Below are 17,730 nucleotides of genomic sequence, written 5' to 3' on the forward strand. Positions count from 1 at the left end.
CACAAAATCAAAATTATTGAAATAAAAAATGTTAATAAACTAAAACGTGACTACTAACATACAATTTCATAAAATAAAAACAACTAAAAAATTACAAATAAAAAAATATAATTATAAACAAGTGGAAAGTATCGCAGGCGGGGACCAACTTGACCGCCACACAAGGTGCACCTATCTAACTAAGTCATATTCAGCTAAATGGTGAACCCTCTGCTGGTCCCCGCCTGCGATACTTTCCATTAACATTGGGGCTTGTTTTCATCTTTTTAGCGTGCAGTCGGGTTTTTTGTTTGTTTATAATTATTTCACGGAAAGCTTACCTATTGAATAGTTACATACTAAAAACACATTTGCCTCAAACTTGGAAAATGCGTTCAAAATCACGATTTTTTTAAGACACTAAATAAGAAACTTTTATAAGATTCCAGCAAAGAAATCAATGCTTTAAATTTGTTAAGAAATAGTTGTTCAATAGTCGTTAGTTTCTTAAAGTCACTTTTACATTAAATTTTTCATACCTTTGCTCCCATTATTCCGAAAACTTTTAGTGATCTAAAAATACAACGTAACCTCAGTTGACCTTAATTAGTTTGATTAAGATACAAAACAAAATAGGTAGGTAGGTAAGAGTAGATAACACGTTTTTAATTCCGACTTGGCAGGAAAAATTACGTTTATTTTATCTTCTAGGGGGGGGCAGCTGCCCCCCCCTGCCCCTACCTGGGTACGCCCTTGGTAATAAGTGCAGGTGTAGGTTGCTATCAGATTTTACAGCGATACAAATAGGCCCCTTTCATAAATAATTATGAAGCTACATTAAACAAATAAACCATGGAATTACTTAGATATACATAATATAAATAACATCAATAATAACTTACACTACATATCACCCATATTCAACAACATGCAATGCCCATTCACAAAGACACTACCTGCGTTTTTTCTTCAATGTATCCACCAGAAATTATTATTTACTGACCAAGCCATGATAAACTGTCTTGATGTGCAGTGAAGATGTGCCTAAAACCTCTTTAAGTAAGTAGTACTATAATTTTTTCAGAGTAACTAAAACAGTAACCATGGCATTACAATAAAATTGATTAAAAATAAAGTGTGTCTGTAATGTGTGTTATTCATAAAAAAAATCTATGATACAGACATAATACACGACACTAGATGCCCCAAGTGCACGTACTGCGCGTGTCAAAAGGTTGAACATGTTCAACTTTGTGCTGGTACATTTAGTTAAAGCTGTCATTATCAGTGTCAAAAATTATTATTCCTATACAAATTTCGGCACAAAAATGCCATGTTTTCATAAAAATTTGTGGCATCTAGTATGATATATGTCCGTGATCTATGCTTTATTGCCTAAACTTGTCAGCCTTGTGGTGTAGGAACCACATGAGCGCGAACAGGCAGCTTGGCGGGCTCGCCAGTGTTTCTTGTGACTTCAGCATTTCCTCTATCTCCGGTATGGTTTTCTCCACCACATCAATTATTTCATCATCCACTCCTCCACCTGAAAATAAAATGGTTTAGTTATTGTTGCTAAAATACTTATATAGTTTTAATACACAAACACAATACATAATAATATCCTATGTATTAAAAAACAGTTATAAGCCAAAATTGTATAACACAATTTAGAATGTGGAGGGTTAGTAAGACTGGACAAAAAAATACATAAATCTTAATGTTTGACCAATTTTCAAGGTTTGTGTAATCAGTAAAACAGGAAGTGGTAATGATAAACAATCTCGGACATACCCTGTGCGGTTTTCATATCATCTGTGACTTCACAATAAAAGAAATGTTGCTTGGCCCCTTCCACACCAACACCAGATCTGGAATATAATATTTATTCCTCTACAGAAAGGTGATAAACATACCTGTAGTGGTTTTCATGTCATCTGTAACTTCACAATAAAACAGTGTTTGCAGTGACCCTAGCACACCTACACCAGATCTGCAATAAATAGATTAACTTAAACCCAGCCACCTGATATTAATAATGGACTGATGATGTATGTAATGCTAGTAACAAGGCACTCATGTAACAGCTTATAGCTATAACGTGATCTAGGTTTATACATGGTGATTATGATGATGTGACAATGTGTATAAAATAACATTTATCTTATCAAAAACTAAGATTTATACAATGCCATAAAACTCTACAATCTTGATAGAAAATGCATAGTAGAGATAGCAGCTTGAGAGTTTTAATGAGCAAATTACAAGTGCATGTATCACCTTTGTTTCATATTAAATCAGTGACTATTTCACTTTAATCTACCCAAAGACTCATGTTGTCTTTTTATATTAAAATACTTTGAAATAATTTAAAGGTTTTTACCAGTAATTACCTGTAAGACAGTATCTTCTCCAGGTTGCTGACCTTCACCTCGTACCCACACTCCTCAAGCACCTCTTCCCGGGCTATTTCTTCTATAGACTTGTTCTTGTCGATGATGCCCGCACACATCTCCAGAGCTATTCCCAGAGATGCGGGATATTTTTTTTCATCAATTTTATTTGCTCTACGGTCCTCTAGTGAAATGCAGTTGTAGTAGATTGCTGTAAAGTAAATGGCGAATAGTTAAAAGGTATAAGTAGTACTCCTATTCTAGTGTTTATAAAATAAATTTTCAACATTATCGGGATCAGAGTTTTAATAAAAGGGTGGCATCAGATAGTTAGATAGCATACCTGGTCGGAACTGTTTAACGAAAATCATCCTTTTCCTTGTAATATTGAAAACAACGATAGCAACACTGTCGTGAACCTCCAATAGGTCCCAGGACTTCGCCTTCCCATTCTGAGTGTAGTTAAACCGGAACGGCTTCACGTACGGCGAGTCCGGCAGCGGCGAAATGTACATATTCGTTACATCTTCCATTGTGGCTGGTTAAAATAACAGATATCTTGAAAAAAATATAGTTATGACTTGAAAAATATGAGAAGTTTGTTGATTTGTTGTTTTCGTCGATAAATTAGGTTATGTTATGTATGACGCTCGACGTATGTCACTTCACATTTGACACTGACTGACATGGGTTCCCTACGAGTCTTCGAAACTATTTTTTTCGAATATGCATACATCGACAACCTTAAACCGAAGCTTTCATAGTGCGATGTCTTGTTTCTTCGAAGGATTTTTTGTTCGACGTATCTTAATACCGAACTTCTTACTACGGTATATTGTTTCTCCAAAGTTTATTTGTCCGATGTAACGATACTTCGAAAATTTTTGTACAACCGTCTAACAGTTAGAATTTCTTGTAGGTACAACATATATACCAAGGGCGTACCCAGGATTTCAGCTAGGGAGGGGCAGCTCATACCTGTTTCTTGGCAGGAAAAATATACGTTTATTTTATCTTCTAGTTCCTTTCGAACCTGATACGAATGTGTGCTTGATTTAGTAAATTTTTTAAGCGTTAAAGTTATTTCGCCTTTTCCAACCGAAACGCATTGTTTGTGCATAATGTTGTTAATGCCCTAAAAAATGTGCCTCATGTCAGGCAAACTGACTTTAAAGTTTGCCTGTGATAGGCGACGAAAATGGCGGCACACATTGATCCTGAAAGCGGGCGAGTTAAGAAATTTATGTTATTTTGCAGATTTAGCTAATTTTCTTTACATATTTTATGCTACATAGTTATTGAGTATCTCTCTCTTGAGGTCTCTAGCAGAACTAAAAAAAATCAAAATTCATGGAGTAATTTCACGTCACGTTCACGATGAAAATTCATGCTAAGTGGTCAGTCTACCTACACCATAGATAATTTTAAAATAAATATGGCTGAGAGCGTTTTCGCCTTTTTACGAAAAGTAAATCATAAAAATTTAGTTTTGGGATTGTCTAGGTCCCAAAAAATATGAGAGTATTTTTTTTTTTCTAGAGCAATTATCAATCATATGAGACCTTCTTTAAACAAGGGTCAAGTTGCCTATTGCATTAGGTATTATTTTATCATAATAATTGTACTTCTTGTACCATGAACCAGCAGTGACCAGCACTCAGGGTCCCAGACACGTGGAAGGCGTTCATGGGCCGAATTATTATGTAGGGACCCGTTTGACACGTTATGGTATGGGGTGCTAAATGAACTGGGTAACTGGGACTATGGAAGGACTATGGCTCCTCTGACCTATATATTTCACACACGGATAAAAACGCAGGGAGTGGCTCGTAGACACAGTAACTTTACTGAGTAACACATCCTACGAGCATTTTTGCTTTAGTGAAACATCACTCAAGCTAGCCAAGCAAAAGGTGAGAGATACTGTTCCTCTTCAGTTTTCTGGATACCAAAATAAAGGCAAGCCAGAGATGAGGAACAGGGGTCCTCCCTCTGGAATCTGAAGGGTGGAGCCCTAATGGTGGTGTCCCTAATGCCCAACAGCTGGCCAGAAGCTGCCCTGCCCCTATATGATTATCATCATTATTATTATTTTCAAAAAGGGTATACTAAGCCGAAACCTACATGTGCAGCATGGTATATCTAAGCCCGAAACTGAAATCAGAATTTCAAAATTCGCGAAAACAAAAAGTCATTCTTCATAGTAAAAAGTCACGTCACCAACATTTTGAAATTCTGATTTCAGTTTCGGGCTTAGATATACCATGTTGCACATGTAGGTTTCGGCTTAGTAGGCCCTTTTTGCAAAATCGTGTATATACCTAATAATAGGGACTGAATCTGAAGATTTGAGCTAATAATGTTTTCTTTTTATATTTCATCCCTTAAAGTTGTCATTTATGTGATGAAAGTCAAAACTATCTCATTAGAATAAAAAAATAAGTCAAAAAGCTAAGTTTTTTTTAAATTATACTTTTGTTTTTATGATATAGTTGCAATGATTGATTTAAGAAAGTGAGTAATTCATATTTTCTTTTTTTTTGTTTCAGTCAATTAAGTAGGTATCCAAAGTAAAATACCGCAATGCACAAACGTGTGTTAGTGGTGTTGAAACCCATATAGCACGAATGTGCTACCTACTGACTTATCCGAAAAAAAGAAAAAATTTAGGTTTTTTATTATTTTTCCCTAGCACTTTTAGGCATATAAGGCGATATTATGTAATTTTTTAAACATATGATAGAAAAAATATCTTAGGATCGAAAGGGCTAGGGGGGGGCAGTTGCCCCCCCCTGCCCCTACCTGGGTACGCCCATGATATATACAATGAAATTCTTGTATATATGTTGTTTACAATAACAAAATCTCAAAGAATCAAAACATAAAAAATCTAAAAGTCACATTTAAAATTGATACAAAATTATTTAAGTAGGTGTATATGTATGATTTGATAACTTAAGTGCGCTTTTTTTAATGTTACTAAGTAGGTACTGTACATTTATCTGTGAAAGCTTGTCATTAGCTTTAAGATACCTGTTTTAATGTATTAGTTATCTATTCGTGTAACATGTTGTTAGCTTTCCTAATAAAATAAATAAAAAATAAAGTTATTCATACATAAATAGGTACCTGATTTTGTTATTGTACTTACATGAATTTAATTGTATATATGTTGTACCTACAAGAAATTCTAACTGTTAGACGGTTGTACAAAAATTTTCGAAGTATCGTTACATCGGACAAATAAACTTTGGAGAAACAATATACCGTAGTAAGAAGTTCGGTATTAAGATACGTCGAACAAAAAATCCTTCGAAGAAACAAGACATCGCACTATGAAAGCTTCGGTTTAAGGTTGTCGATGTATGCATATTCGAAAAAAATTGTTTCGAAGACTCGTAGGGAACCCGACTGACATTGACATGACGAAATGAGAAAAGTAGAATTTTAGCAAGTCACATGTGGCAACACACAACGCCGTTATTATTCTGAGTACGTATACACATAACTCGCATCGCATTTGGCTTCCTGGCAACATACGTTTTTTTTTACATTGCGTTCGGTTTCCGAATCGAGCGTTTTGTGTTTTACAAAATTAGAATTATTTTGTAAAATTGTAGCTTTTATTTGTCCATTCAGTGCTATTTGTGATAATTTAAGCCTTAAAAACTTTTACCTCCAAGAGGTAAATAGTAGCGTAACGCTAAATCTTAATATAACGGCTTACAGAAAAGCTGCACGTTTGTAGGTTATAATTAGATTTTCATTGTCTTTTTCAATCCTTTACCTGAAACATGGAGAGCATGGACGTTGCACAGGAAGGAACATCGGCCGCGACCACGCCGGCAGCGGAAAATGGTGAGATAATACGCTTTTTGTCACTAAAACTCAATGCCGGTTTTTGGCCCTTGTGTTTGAAAAACGTGATTGATGCAAGCACGTTTCCCGCTGTCTCTTCATGGTGTTTCCATCTGTCTCGCAGGCCCGGACAAGAGCGTGACCGCGGAGGAGATGACCTCGCGGGACTACTACTTCGACTCCTACGCACACTTCGGCATTCACGAGGAGATGCTAAAAGACGAAGTCAGGACCCTCACTTACAGAAATGCCATGTACCACAATAAACACCTGTTCAAAGGCAAAGTAAGTGGATTCCGTAACTATTTCATAACTTTAGTAAACAAGCAATGGATGCATTCATTCAACTCCTTAGCTGACAATGGTTTTGGAAAGCTCACATGCAATCAATAATTGAGACTTGCAATAACCTCCTTGTTCTTACTCAATCTTGTTGTAATAATTGTTAAACACGTTTTATGTAGAATTACCCAATATATCAGCCCTATAGCAGATACACTCTATACAGGTTGTGCTTGATATTGGTTGCGGTACTGGGATCCTGTCAATGTTTGCTGCGAAGGCAGGAGCCGCCAAGGTGATTGCAGTGGAGTGCTCAAACATTGTGGACTACGCACGCAAGATCATTGAAGCTAACAGGCTTGATGATATCATTGAGATTGTCAAAGGAAAGGTATGCATTGATTTGGTAACTTTTTTTGTATTTATTGATTGTGCCAATTGATTATTTTCTACATAATATTATTTTTGTAACTGAAGACTTTTGTATGTTCTTTAAATTAATTTCATTATCCATACAAAATTTTGTTTTACACCAGCCATAATAGGGTTCAAATTGATAGTGTAATAATTCTTCTCAAAATTCAACACCATGTTTGCTGAATAGGGTACTTATCAGTTTATTAACACTATAAATCTACTTAGACTGAGCTTGTACAAAGCACTTCCAGGAATTAATATACAAAGATACAGCTCTGCCATATTCCTGCCAACTCATTTAATTTCAATGCTTCTAAGCAAATGTTGAGAAAATGAGTTTGAAGTGCACCAATATTTATTATATTATTTTTATATGCACAAACATAACAATAAAGAGGAACTGCTGGTTACTGCAGTGTGAATCTACCAATACTTTCCTTCCTACCCAGGTGGAGGAAGTGACGCTGCCGGTGGAGAAGGTGGACATCATAATCTCGGAGTGGATGGGCTACTGCCTGTTCTACGAGTCCATGCTGGACACGGTGCTGTACGCGCGAGACAAGTGGCTGCAGCCTGATGGCATGCTCTTCCCTGACAGGTATATTATTATTGTTTGTTACCATGATGAAATGACTTGGTAATATTTTTCCTACATTAGCTCTTGCGCTTAGGAAAGATCACTTAAAACTTTTTTTTAAATTCATATTTTTCTTAATCAGGACAAAAAAAGACAATAAATTAAATAAAATCTAACAAAAAATGATGTAAAGAAAATAACATGTAATAAATACTGAATGTCCATGTCAGATAGCATCTCGAACATTGTATAGGTTTGCCGCGGTTCAACATGGCTTGCGCGGCAGCCGCACGCAGTCAATACTCGGCTTCACACTTCTACCTTACTCCCGCAGATGCACTCTGTTCGTGTGCGGCATCGAGGACCGGCAGTACAAGGACGAGAAGATCAACTGGTGGGACGACGTGTACGGCTTCGACATGAGCTCCATCCGCAAGGTGGCCATCTCTGAGCCGCTCGTTGACGTCGTGGACGCTAAACAGGTGCGTGTGGACTAGGATATAGAGGATATATTCGCTTGCGGATGAGAAGACATATTGTGACAATGGACAAATAATTTAAAAATTACGAATACTACAAAAACAAATAATACAAAAACGTCCAATAAAGAATATTTAATTTCATTTCGGAGGTGATAGAGGTGAATATGTCTTGCTAATAACTTCAAAATTAAGGAACACTGCTTGCTTGCTAATGGGACTTGTGAAGTGACACAAGCTCGTGAAGTGGCCATATCTGAGTCGCTCATCGATGTAGTGAGCTCAACAGGTGCAGTGTAGGGAATAGGGGACAATGTTTCTTGCAGGACCAGAGGCTTGGGTGGAATGTGTAATTTTTTTTGACAACGACGACGCGTCCGAGAGTCCGTCCTTTATTTATTTATTTATTATTTAGCCAAACTCTCTCAACACAACTGCTCATAGTACAAGTACTGATCGCACGTTTGCAAAATCATAAAAAAAAAAAATTATCAATGCCAAGAGGTGCGGGTGGCGTACGTGTTAGGGGTGAAAATCGCTTGCAGCCTTTGTAGTCTTTGTCGTCAAGAGGAGGATAAGTTAGGTTAGACTGTTACTAGGGCTTAGCATATACGGCTCAATATACTTAGAGGCGTCACTGAGTCGATATTACATGTATTAGACCAACTGATGCGTGTAGGTAAGGAGATATGTATAAGTATTGAGTACTCGTATGTAGTTTGTCGCTGCCATAGAATGTCTCGAAGTCGTTGTTGATTCTAAACAATCGCATGAAGCGAAACGCCGACTATTTGCGTCCGAATGTTGATTGAAAATTCATACAAGTTAGTTCAAGTAGTTTTACCCTTTTTGAGCCAACCTATAATATTTAACACCTATATGTATTAGCTTGAACAAGTTTACAATTTTATGTACATACATAAATCTTGAAATAACGAAACATAAATTAATTTTCTAATGTAATATGGTTGCAGGTGGTGACCAACTCGTGCCTGCTGAAGGAGATCGACCTGTACACCGTCAAGAAGGAGGACCTCAACTTCGAGTCCAAGTTCCACCTGCAGGTATAAGCACCAGAAAAGATACATTGGTAGCTATTCTGAATGCAGAAATTCTTATTTTAACGCATCATGATAGACATCCCTTCATCATAAATATTTTATTCAAATTATTTTAAAACTTTGAAAATACATTAACCGAGAGTTCACACTATACATATACTCAAGTACATAATAACGTCAAAATAAAAATAAAAACCATCCAATTGGGACAAAAATTATACGTAGACTACGTTTACGTAGATGTGCTAAATCTTGATATGCAGGTTTCCTCATGGTATTGGAACATAACCGTTAAAATTCCGCCCTGTATAAGCTGTGAAATACTTATACAAATTCTACTATTCAATAGAAAAATATTACTTATGTTGATAAGAATCATTTCACTGACTATGCATATTAAATTGTTAGGCTAAAATTTACTCTTACATATTATATTATTGAACACCTGTAAAACTTGAGTAAAATAAATGATTGAGTATGATGGAGTATTGTGATAACCGTTCCGTTGCTTCCCCAGGTGCGTCGCAACGACTTCATCCAGGCTCTGGTGACGTTCTTCAACGTGGAGTTCACCAAGTCGCACAAGCGGCTCGGCTTCAGCACCGCCCCCGAGGCGCCCTACACGCACTGGAAGCAGACCGTGTTCTACTTCGACGAGTACATGACCGTGAGTTCACTACTACTATACCACTACGATTTCTCAGAAAGTTCTCCTGAGCAATGACGTGTTTCGACGCTACAGGGAAGCGAAAATCCCACAATGAAATCCCCTGGGACTAGAAAGTAGCCATGAGACGCGCGTAATATAAGGCATAATAACTACAATCGAAAGATGTTGCGCCATTTCCATTCGCGACAACGAATTTTATGTAGCACGCACTCAACAGAGGTGACTTTTTAGTAGTGCTCGTAATTGTAGTAAGCTTTATCCGTTTTTCTAACTTCGGTTAGGTCATTAATGTTAAGCTACAAATAATGGAGGGACCCATACTTGTGTCCCCATAAGCTATGCTATTTTGCTCACTGACATTATTTTTGATGATGCATGACGAGAAATTATTTCTTAAACTATTTCCGAAACTTTTGCAATTTACAAAAATCGGTCATTAAACTGTCATTATCAGCTGCTTTGTCAGTTTTTAACTTTCTCAATTTGTCCTGAATCCAAAACCATTTCAAGGAACAAGGTCCTTAGTCACTACTCCATCATAACTTCAATGTAACCGATATAGCAAGCTAGTTACATAGGCCTACCACCGGGAAGTTTGTTGATAAATTTCCACCATGTTGTAGCCATTGTAGCAGCAATTAAAATACAAAATTTGGTTGGTTCTCAGGTGAAGAAGGGCGAGGAGATCACGGGCACGTTCTCGATGCGGCAGAACGCGCGCAACAACCGCGACCTCGACTTCGCCATCGAGCTCGAGTTCAAGGGGGAGCTGTGTCAGGTACATAATAAACACATTCTTTAATATTCACAAAACAAGTGCAACATTACAGGGTTTGGGACTCTCCAGTTAAGTATAAACCTGTCCACGACACCACCCTAGCCTAGTGTGGTAGCCCTTGTTATATGACCACCTTTTGATTTTTACCAAACACTGCAATCTATATTTTTTTGTAACTTTCATAATCTTTAGTTTAAATAAAAAAAAAAACTTTTTTTTCATTTGAAGAGACCTGCTCTTTTTGTCCAATGTTACATTCTTGTTTACTACTTACATATAAGTTGAATGCATATAACAATATTTTAAGTACGATTACTTATATTTTTTTATTTGTGCAGGTGCAGGAGAAGAACCACTACAGAATGCGCTAGAACAAGCACCCCCACCGGCCGAGCAAGTCACAACGGCACGAGAGAAACAGGTGACAGTTCGTGCGCCGTTGTCGTTGGTAAAGCTGCACTCGTATGGATCTATCTTAGTGTATCGTGAGTCGTTTGGTAACCCCGCCCGGATGTGCGGTGGCTAGAAGTAATGTTCCCGCCAAAACTTATTTTGAGGTTACAAGATGGCGCCACCAGTGTTTTGAATTTAACCGTTTTAGAATGTGGATACAGCAGCGAATTGTAGTTTTGTTTAGTATTCTACAGGTGTAGGCCCCAGTTTTTTATAGATTGCCATTTTATAACGTTTTCATGAGCACGCTAGAGTAGGCGACCAAGGCACTTTTGCTGAAACGACAATCGCTGCTGTATTCATAGCAACATAAGCTGTATTCCTGTATTTTCATTATAATTTTATTTGTATTGATACATCCGACCATTTCATAACGTGTTGAGCAAAGAGAGACAAAAGTAAGCGTAGGTTAGTTTAAATATTAATTTGACACTTACCAAAATGTACTCTAGTGTAGGTATTGTACTATGTTGTATGTGTGCTTAACTTTTTCTGGCATACTTTTGTCCTGTTAGGCCGATTTGCGTTAAATTTCTTTGTTCCCCTAAAAGTCTGTGATTTTTTTTATTTGTAAGTTCTACCGGCCGGTCTCTAGGAAAACGAATACTGTATTAATTTTGATACTGTCTGTATTAGGTATAAAATAAGAATCTTTAATATCTGTCTGTTTGTCACCGATTGGTTTAATAGAATAACTGAATTGTTGGTAGTTATTTGGTAGGAACCATGGCTGTGACTTTTAACTCTGAGAGGATTTAAAAAATGATAATTTGCATGGTAAAAGCTATTTTAGTTCCTACTAAATAAATACCGAAATGATTGAACATGCTAGTGTTAAAACTAAGATATCAAATATCTGCTGGATTTCGTATTTTAGGATGCAACCTTTTTTAATATCTCATAAAAAGTGTTCATTAGAATACTAGCGCTATGAGCCGTCTTGCGTTGAAAAGTTAAGGTATTCTTTTCGCAAGTACGTTTGAAATTCAATTTCAAAACTTAATTTTCTGCCAAACAATTAATTTCCTTATTATCTACATTTAAGATCTACAGTCGCTTGATTAGAAGCGAATGTTTCATGATATTTTCTATATTGTGTAGTGCGTGTATGATTGTGTATGTATGACTCGTAATGATGGATAAATGCGTAAGACAAAATTTACTGGTTTTATTTGGTAACCTTTATTTCCATTATCGATAAATTTATTTCTAATTAATAGTAATTTAAAAATCTAATCTAGGCCTCTAATTATACTTCAGTATATTACAGTTCACTAACTAAGAGTTTGTTAGTTATTTGTATCATCAATCCGCACATATATTAACTGTAACTATTCCCGTTTCGATCTTGTGTTTGCCAATGACACGCTCACAAGACGCTATACTTTGTACAATATAGCACGGGGCCTATGACGTATGATTGACAGATGCTAATACGCCTGATGAATAAAAACAGTTTTCCCTTAAAAATCATCAAATGACAGATACAACGTATGGATTTCACACCTGTCATAGGGGGGCTAATGCTACATTTTACCAAGTATAGTTTGCGTTACCCAGGCAAAAACCCATCGTCCTGTGTTACCCTTAACAAGGGCGCCCTTAATCCATCTTAATGAAGGGCTCGAGCTTCATGGCGCGCATGATGTCGCCGGTCACGGAGCAGCGGCCCGCCTGCATGATCTGAATACAGTGAAGATAAGGATATAAGTAAGTATAGGTAGGTTAAATTATATGTAATATGCTCTGCTATGTAAACAAAATGTTATAGGTAGTAATATTTTTTTTTACTTGAAATTTTAGATTGTGGCATGGGTGTAGCTGAAAATCAGCGCTATTCTTATTTCTAAAATATTTGGGTAGCATTATGCTAAGCCTACGTCAAATATCGAGTTTTTTTTTACATTTTAAGTTATAATGTAGCTATGTATGGTGACTATTGTAATTATTTAAGTCCATAGATTTTTAACATGTTTGAGAAAAAGATTAACTCGAAATAAAGTTTGCTTTAACTTACCTGGCGTGGCGCCTCCCGGCCCGACACCATCTGTCGGAAGTAGTGCTCGGTCAGCGTGAACGTGGTGTCGGGGTCCTCGTCCGGCTCGCCTTCTCGGACGGTTACTTCGTTCAGGTCCAGCGCTGAGGAGGAAATGCAGGTATTAGTGTACTGAGTAGTGTTACGTTCTCTGTGGTATCATGATTACATTTAACACTATTACTATCCTTAAAATAAATGTCCTACAAAATCTGTCATGTGCGGGCTCCCTTAGTTTGAGTACAGTGGCCAACAAGTTCCAATCAGGTAGAGCAGTAACCTGCACAGAAACGGTGTCAGGTTTTGCAACCCACTGTAGGTACATCAAAGGTACATGCTTACCAACCTACCTACAGCGTTAGGTAAATCTCAAGTACTTATTACTTATAATAGTTGGATAAGAGAGTTTCCAATAGATACAATAAGTTGTTACGCAACATTGAATACAAAGGAACTGTCCGTCATGGTTCAGCAGCATTTGTCTCGTAGAAAGTCGGCCTATCGAAAAGCTCTTCAGATTCGGACCTACTTTATGCCTTTAGTTAGTAGTTTGGTATTTACCTAACAGTTACTATCAAATAGGTAGGTACGTGCTACAGCTATAATTATAATTATTGCTCGTAACGTTAGATATACTTAATTATTTACAATAAGTACCTAACACTTCATATTATTATGATGTAGGTGTTTTAGAATGAGCCGTGTCGTTCGTTACGGAATTTAATAACGATGACTTGCATAAAGTAGTAACTAGTTATTATACTGTGCAGAAAGTTGAAACTAATGCCTACCCATACTTAAAGTCTGTTTTTTAATCTAACATATTTACTAATTTCACAGATTCTGAACGGTTCATCAACAGTCGATTATCCCGCGATTAAGGTCCACTTGCGCAGACCTGTGGCGTATCTTTCTATTGGTGCGACAAAAGACGGTTGATGAATCGTTCAGAATCTGTCAATTCAGTATCTGAGATTAAAAATCAGACCATAGTCGTATCGTCGATGGTTTGAATTGAATAAAAGTGGTGTGATTACCTACTGGTTTTGGATTGTGGTGGTTCGACTTCCAAATCACAGAACATCTCTCCAACATAGGTAGCCCTTCGACCATTTACAACCCGGTTGTATATAATCAAAGAGGTAGCCGCCTCGTTCACCGAGTTCCGTATAGTGCCATTGAGATCACCCAGAGACCAGGAGTAAGGTTATAGCGTCGATAGGTACATAACTTACTCCACGAGTAGACGGCGTGTCCCTTGATGATGTTGAAGAGGTAGACGCCGCCCAGCTCCCGCACCCGCTCGGGGCCGATGCTCGTGATCCTCTCCATGATCTTGGCCACCAGCTCGGCCTTGGACAGGCTGGAACTGTCGCTTTGTGATGCGCCCTGCAACAAATAGCTATAAGGCTCGGTTTCCATCAAAGCGGAGAGGTGAGGAGACGAGAGGAGATGTGTTTCGTTATTTCCACATCTCCTCTCCGCTTAGCTTCGGTGGAAATGAATAAGGTGAAGAAAAATGAGACATCTCTCTTCTCCGCTTTGGTAGAAACCGGGTCTTTCGCTATAAGTACCTACCTACACGTATTTTAACCTCTGATGTAATGAGGATGATGATAATGATTTTAAACCACCTCAAAACCCGGAACAGAAGACAGGAATGCCCTTTTTAATTAAGTACTTATATAATTTTGCATCAATTTGTATGGCAGGATGTTTTAGATTTTACTCTTTTACGTTAAAACTATTGATTATTATATAGGCTACTTTTTATTTCAAGAACTTCAATGCGAAGCAAAACTCGCGGGAAATGGTAACTATGGATGAAATATAATAACACTTACCATGTTATGGTGGTGGTGTCGGTGTGTAGCAAGACCCGTTGGCGCGCGGCGACTGCCCGGCAAACTCTGCACACCCGAGCTTTCACTTCTTACTCCAAGATTAGTGATTACAAAATAATGGTTTGTGTACTTTTCTTACTGCAATGGTGACCGATGGAGGATGGAGACAAATTTTAACTACTTACGTATAGGTGCAAAAGGCAAAAGTGAAGCTCCCCTTCCACTCACATAGCTAGTTACAAGCAACGCCAAAGTATTTTCGTGTTGGATTTTATTTTATGCGGCGATTTTTGGATGCATGTCATACAGATACTACACCCTGTATGTAAGTGGGTGAACTTAATGAGTGCTAATAGGAATAGGTAGGTACATGGGTGAGTCGGGTAGACTGGATCTCGCATTCATTATGAAACCATGCAGCTAAGATAGAGCTAGCTGTGTCACTTCATGCCTCCGTTCATATAACCATAACATTCATGGTTGATAGCGTAATCATAATAAATAGGTACTTACCTAATTTATATTAACTATGGATTGGAAAGTATTGATTACTGCAGCTACACGCTACGCTGTATAGCCATGCAATATTACAAAGATTGACTAGATAGTAGATATTACATGTTTTATGTAGGTAAGTATCTAACCTAGGTAGTTAGTTACCTAGATAAATTTAAATTTTGTAATCGAAATGCTGAAAGGCTACTTCTCTTCCCTTCTCGTTAAGCTGCGTACAGACCGGGCCAACGAACGCCAACGGTTATCCCAACGATTGATATTTATCATACATAATACAGGGCAGATTGCAGCAACGAAGGTCAACGAAATCCGTTCGTTGGCGTTCGTTGGGCCGGTCTGTACGCGGCTTTAGAGAACTACTTATGTTCGTTGGTCTGACTAACTATGGGACCAGCTGTCGGTTTTTCAAAGCACATCAAACGAGACAAATACCTACTAGTTAACTAATTTCTGCTAGCAAACAAATTTAATGGCAATACAAATTTTTTGGTTATTTATTTTGGTATTTTACTCCATGTGTAGATGGTTATACCTATTGCCTATTTGCCTGTAGTTACGACGAAATTACACGGTCACTAATGGTGTAGGACAGTACCTGCACTGTACAGTCTGCACACTATTCAAAATTAAACATTGCTATGCAAACTAAGCTTGGCGCTAGAATACATTTAATTATTGGACAATGATCTGAGGGAGAGATAGCGCACCGGGTGAAGGCAGCAGCTTGAGGGGAGAAGACACTCGGTAGAGTCTCACAGTAAGTGAAATACTTACAGATCTTATTCACAATAAGAACATGATAAGAACTGTCAATACCATGGGCTTTTCAGCTAATACACAAAATGTCACTCTTATTTTTCAAGCTCTATTTTTTTGTTTGTGAGCACATCTATAGATGGCGCTGTAATGAGAATTATAATAATGATAATTGAGTCCAAATAATATCTGGCAACATTATTTTACTATTATTTATTTTTAATACTGGTAATTATTAAAACTCCGGCAATGGTACGTTTCTTTACAGTCAAAATATTACGTCAAATTCAACTGCTATAATAGTTATTAAATATTTTAGTATCTAGTCATTCACGAAAATTTAATAAAATAAAAAATTACATATATATTTATATTACTAATACTGACATCAATATGTTTAAAAAATATAGAAATACTACAAAATATTTCAGTATGTACAAAGTTTCTAGACACCTGGCCCAAAAATCTATCTCTCCCCCGCTTCCCCGCGCGAGGCCCCCCTCTCGTCCTTTTGTAGCGTTAGCATAAGTCCATCGCAATTTTATCGAAGAATTATCGGACGATTAACAACAAATATTTTTTATCGCATACTTTTTTGTTACTACTTTAACAAGTAGGTATCAACTTGAATACTTATATAAACAAATATTTATACATTTTATTACAATATAACAAAAGTCAGGTAAGTATGTTTTTTGCATGCAGGTTTTTAGATAACCAAAATAATTTCAAACATCGGAGCGCTACATGTATATTATGGCGCCACTACACGTCCGCAGATGCATCCGGAGATGACATCTGCAGACGTGTAGAGGGGGTCATTTGGGCGTTTGTTGTCGGTTTTTGTGGCACAAATCAAAGGGTTCAAGCGCGAGCGTCCGGCATAGCCACCACACGTCCGCGTACGCCTCAGTCAGTGAGTTCAGCATCGTTTCTTCTCCACTTCTTCTTGATAACTCGACTGCGATGCAAACTCAAGTAGTAGTTAAAAGTACTAAACACATAAATAGGTGCGACGGCAGCGGTTTCGAAGTCCATGTTTGCGAGTAGCGTCTGCCGATATTGAACTCAGACTGACCAATCAGCAGACGTGTGGTCGCTTGCAGAGATTTGTCTACAGATGCATTCGCGTACGTCTGCAGATGCATCCGTAGACGTGTAGTGGAGCCATTATGTTTACGTTCTCGCAACAATTTTCTTTATAAAATTATTTCCATTAAAACTGCGCAGTGTTTGCAGCGGCGAGGTTTATTATTTTTCTAGCCGAGCTTAATTATAAAAATACTGATCGCAAAGAGGAAGAAAATAAATATTTTTGGTAATATCGATATTACTTTTTTTGCACTCAGTACTAAAGACAAATGTCATTTAACTCAGGTGTCTAGTTATCTCCACAGAGTAGGTAATATAGTAGTAAGAGACCGGACTTCCTTAGAATGAAAACACAAAGTTTGGATAATGAATCATTACCAACCTGTGTCACTTAAACCAGTCAGTGCTGCCAACATTGCAAACACAAAATAGTGATGTACCAAAATAGTGATGTACCTAGGTATTATTTCATATCGATAATCGACGCCTCTTGTAATGGTTGACGTAGGTATACACTACAAGAAATCGTTACGATCATTC

General features: G+C 37.4%; 3 protein-coding genes across 4 annotated transcripts; 1 reads left to right on the plus strand and 2 right to left on the minus strand.

The window, feature by feature from the left end:
- Window positions 1-1,334: 1,334 nt before the first annotated feature.
- On the minus strand, window positions 1,335-3,009 carry LOC119691124 (uridine diphosphate glucose pyrophosphatase NUDT14). Of its 2 annotated transcripts, none has more exons than XM_038107699.2 (4): window positions 2,716-3,009; window positions 2,373-2,583; window positions 1,896-1,972; window positions 1,335-1,525 (listed from the first exon to the last, which is right to left on the minus strand). In XM_038107699.2, exons 1-4 carry the CDS (start codon window positions 2,903-2,905, stop codon window positions 1,368-1,370), a joined length of 636 nt encoding a protein of 211 aa, XP_037963627.1. In that variant the 5' UTR covers window positions 2,906-3,009; the 3' UTR covers window positions 1,335-1,367. The 2 variants fall into 2 exon arrangements, with proteins under 2 accessions (XP_037963627.1, XP_037963626.1); XM_038107698.2 differs by lacking the exon at window positions 1,896-1,972 and adding an exon at window positions 1,774-1,850 and having other exon boundaries at window positions 2,716-3,008.
- A 2,901-nt stretch (window positions 3,010-5,910) lies between these two features.
- On the plus strand, window positions 5,911-12,105 carry LOC119691123 (protein arginine N-methyltransferase 1). The gene is made up of 9 exons (XM_038107697.2): window positions 5,911-6,230; window positions 6,355-6,515; window positions 6,739-6,903; window positions 7,379-7,527; window positions 7,841-7,988; window positions 8,960-9,049; window positions 9,564-9,713; window positions 10,384-10,494; window positions 10,833-12,105. The coding sequence occupies exons 1-9, from the start codon at window positions 6,167-6,169 to the stop codon at window positions 10,863-10,865; spliced, it is 1,071 nt and encodes a 356-aa protein (XP_037963625.1). The 5' UTR covers window positions 5,911-6,166; the 3' UTR covers window positions 10,866-12,105.
- LOC119691125 (fatty acid-binding protein) lies at window positions 12,106-14,981 on the minus strand. The gene is made up of 4 exons (XM_038107700.2): window positions 14,827-14,981; window positions 14,218-14,371; window positions 12,965-13,086; window positions 12,106-12,630 (listed from the first exon to the last, which is right to left on the minus strand). Exons 1-4 carry the CDS (start codon window positions 14,827-14,829, stop codon window positions 12,550-12,552), a joined length of 360 nt encoding a protein of 119 aa, XP_037963628.1. The 5' UTR covers window positions 14,830-14,981; the 3' UTR covers window positions 12,106-12,549.
- Window positions 14,982-17,730: the final 2,749 nt, after the last annotated feature.

This window comes from Plutella xylostella, chromosome 25 (assembly GCF_932276165.1).
Source record: "Plutella xylostella chromosome 25, ilPluXylo3.1, whole genome shotgun sequence".
NCBI lineage: Eukaryota > Metazoa > Arthropoda > Insecta > Lepidoptera > Plutellidae > Plutella > Plutella xylostella.

Bases quoted from the DNA above. Each gene is read 5' to 3' on its own strand.
- LOC119691123 (XM_038107697.2), top strand. From the start codon at position 6,167: ATGGAGAGCATGGACGTTGCACAGGAAGGAACATCGGCCGCGACCACG. The intron at 9,050-9,563 runs GTATAAGCACCA...TTGCTTCCCCAG, and splicing joins AGTCCAAGTTCCACCTGCAG to GTGCGTCGCAACGACTTCAT. The intron at 10,495-10,832 runs GTACATAATAAA...TTATTTGTGCAG, and splicing joins TCAAGGGGGAGCTGTGTCAG to GTGCAGGAGAAGAACCACTA.
- LOC119691124 (XM_038107699.2), bottom strand. From the start codon at position 2,905: ATGGAAGATGTAACGAATATGTACATTTCGCCGCTGCCGGACTCGCCG. The intron at 2,584-2,715 runs GTATGCTATCTA...TTTACTTTACAG, and splicing joins CGTTAAACAGTTCCGACCAG to CAATCTACTACAACTGCATT. The intron at 1,526-1,895 runs GTATGTTTATCA...TTTTATTTTCAG, and splicing joins TGACATGAAAACCACTACAG to GTGGAGGAGTGGATGATGAA.
- LOC119691125 (XM_038107700.2), bottom strand. The intron at 13,087-14,217 runs GTAAGTTATGTA...TTTCCTCCTCAG, and splicing joins ACACGCCGTCTACTCGTGGA to CGCTGGACCTGAACGAAGTA. The intron at 12,631-12,964 runs GTAAGTTAAAGC...CACTGTATTCAG, and splicing joins GCCGGGAGGCGCCACGCCAG to ATCATGCAGGCGGGCCGCTG.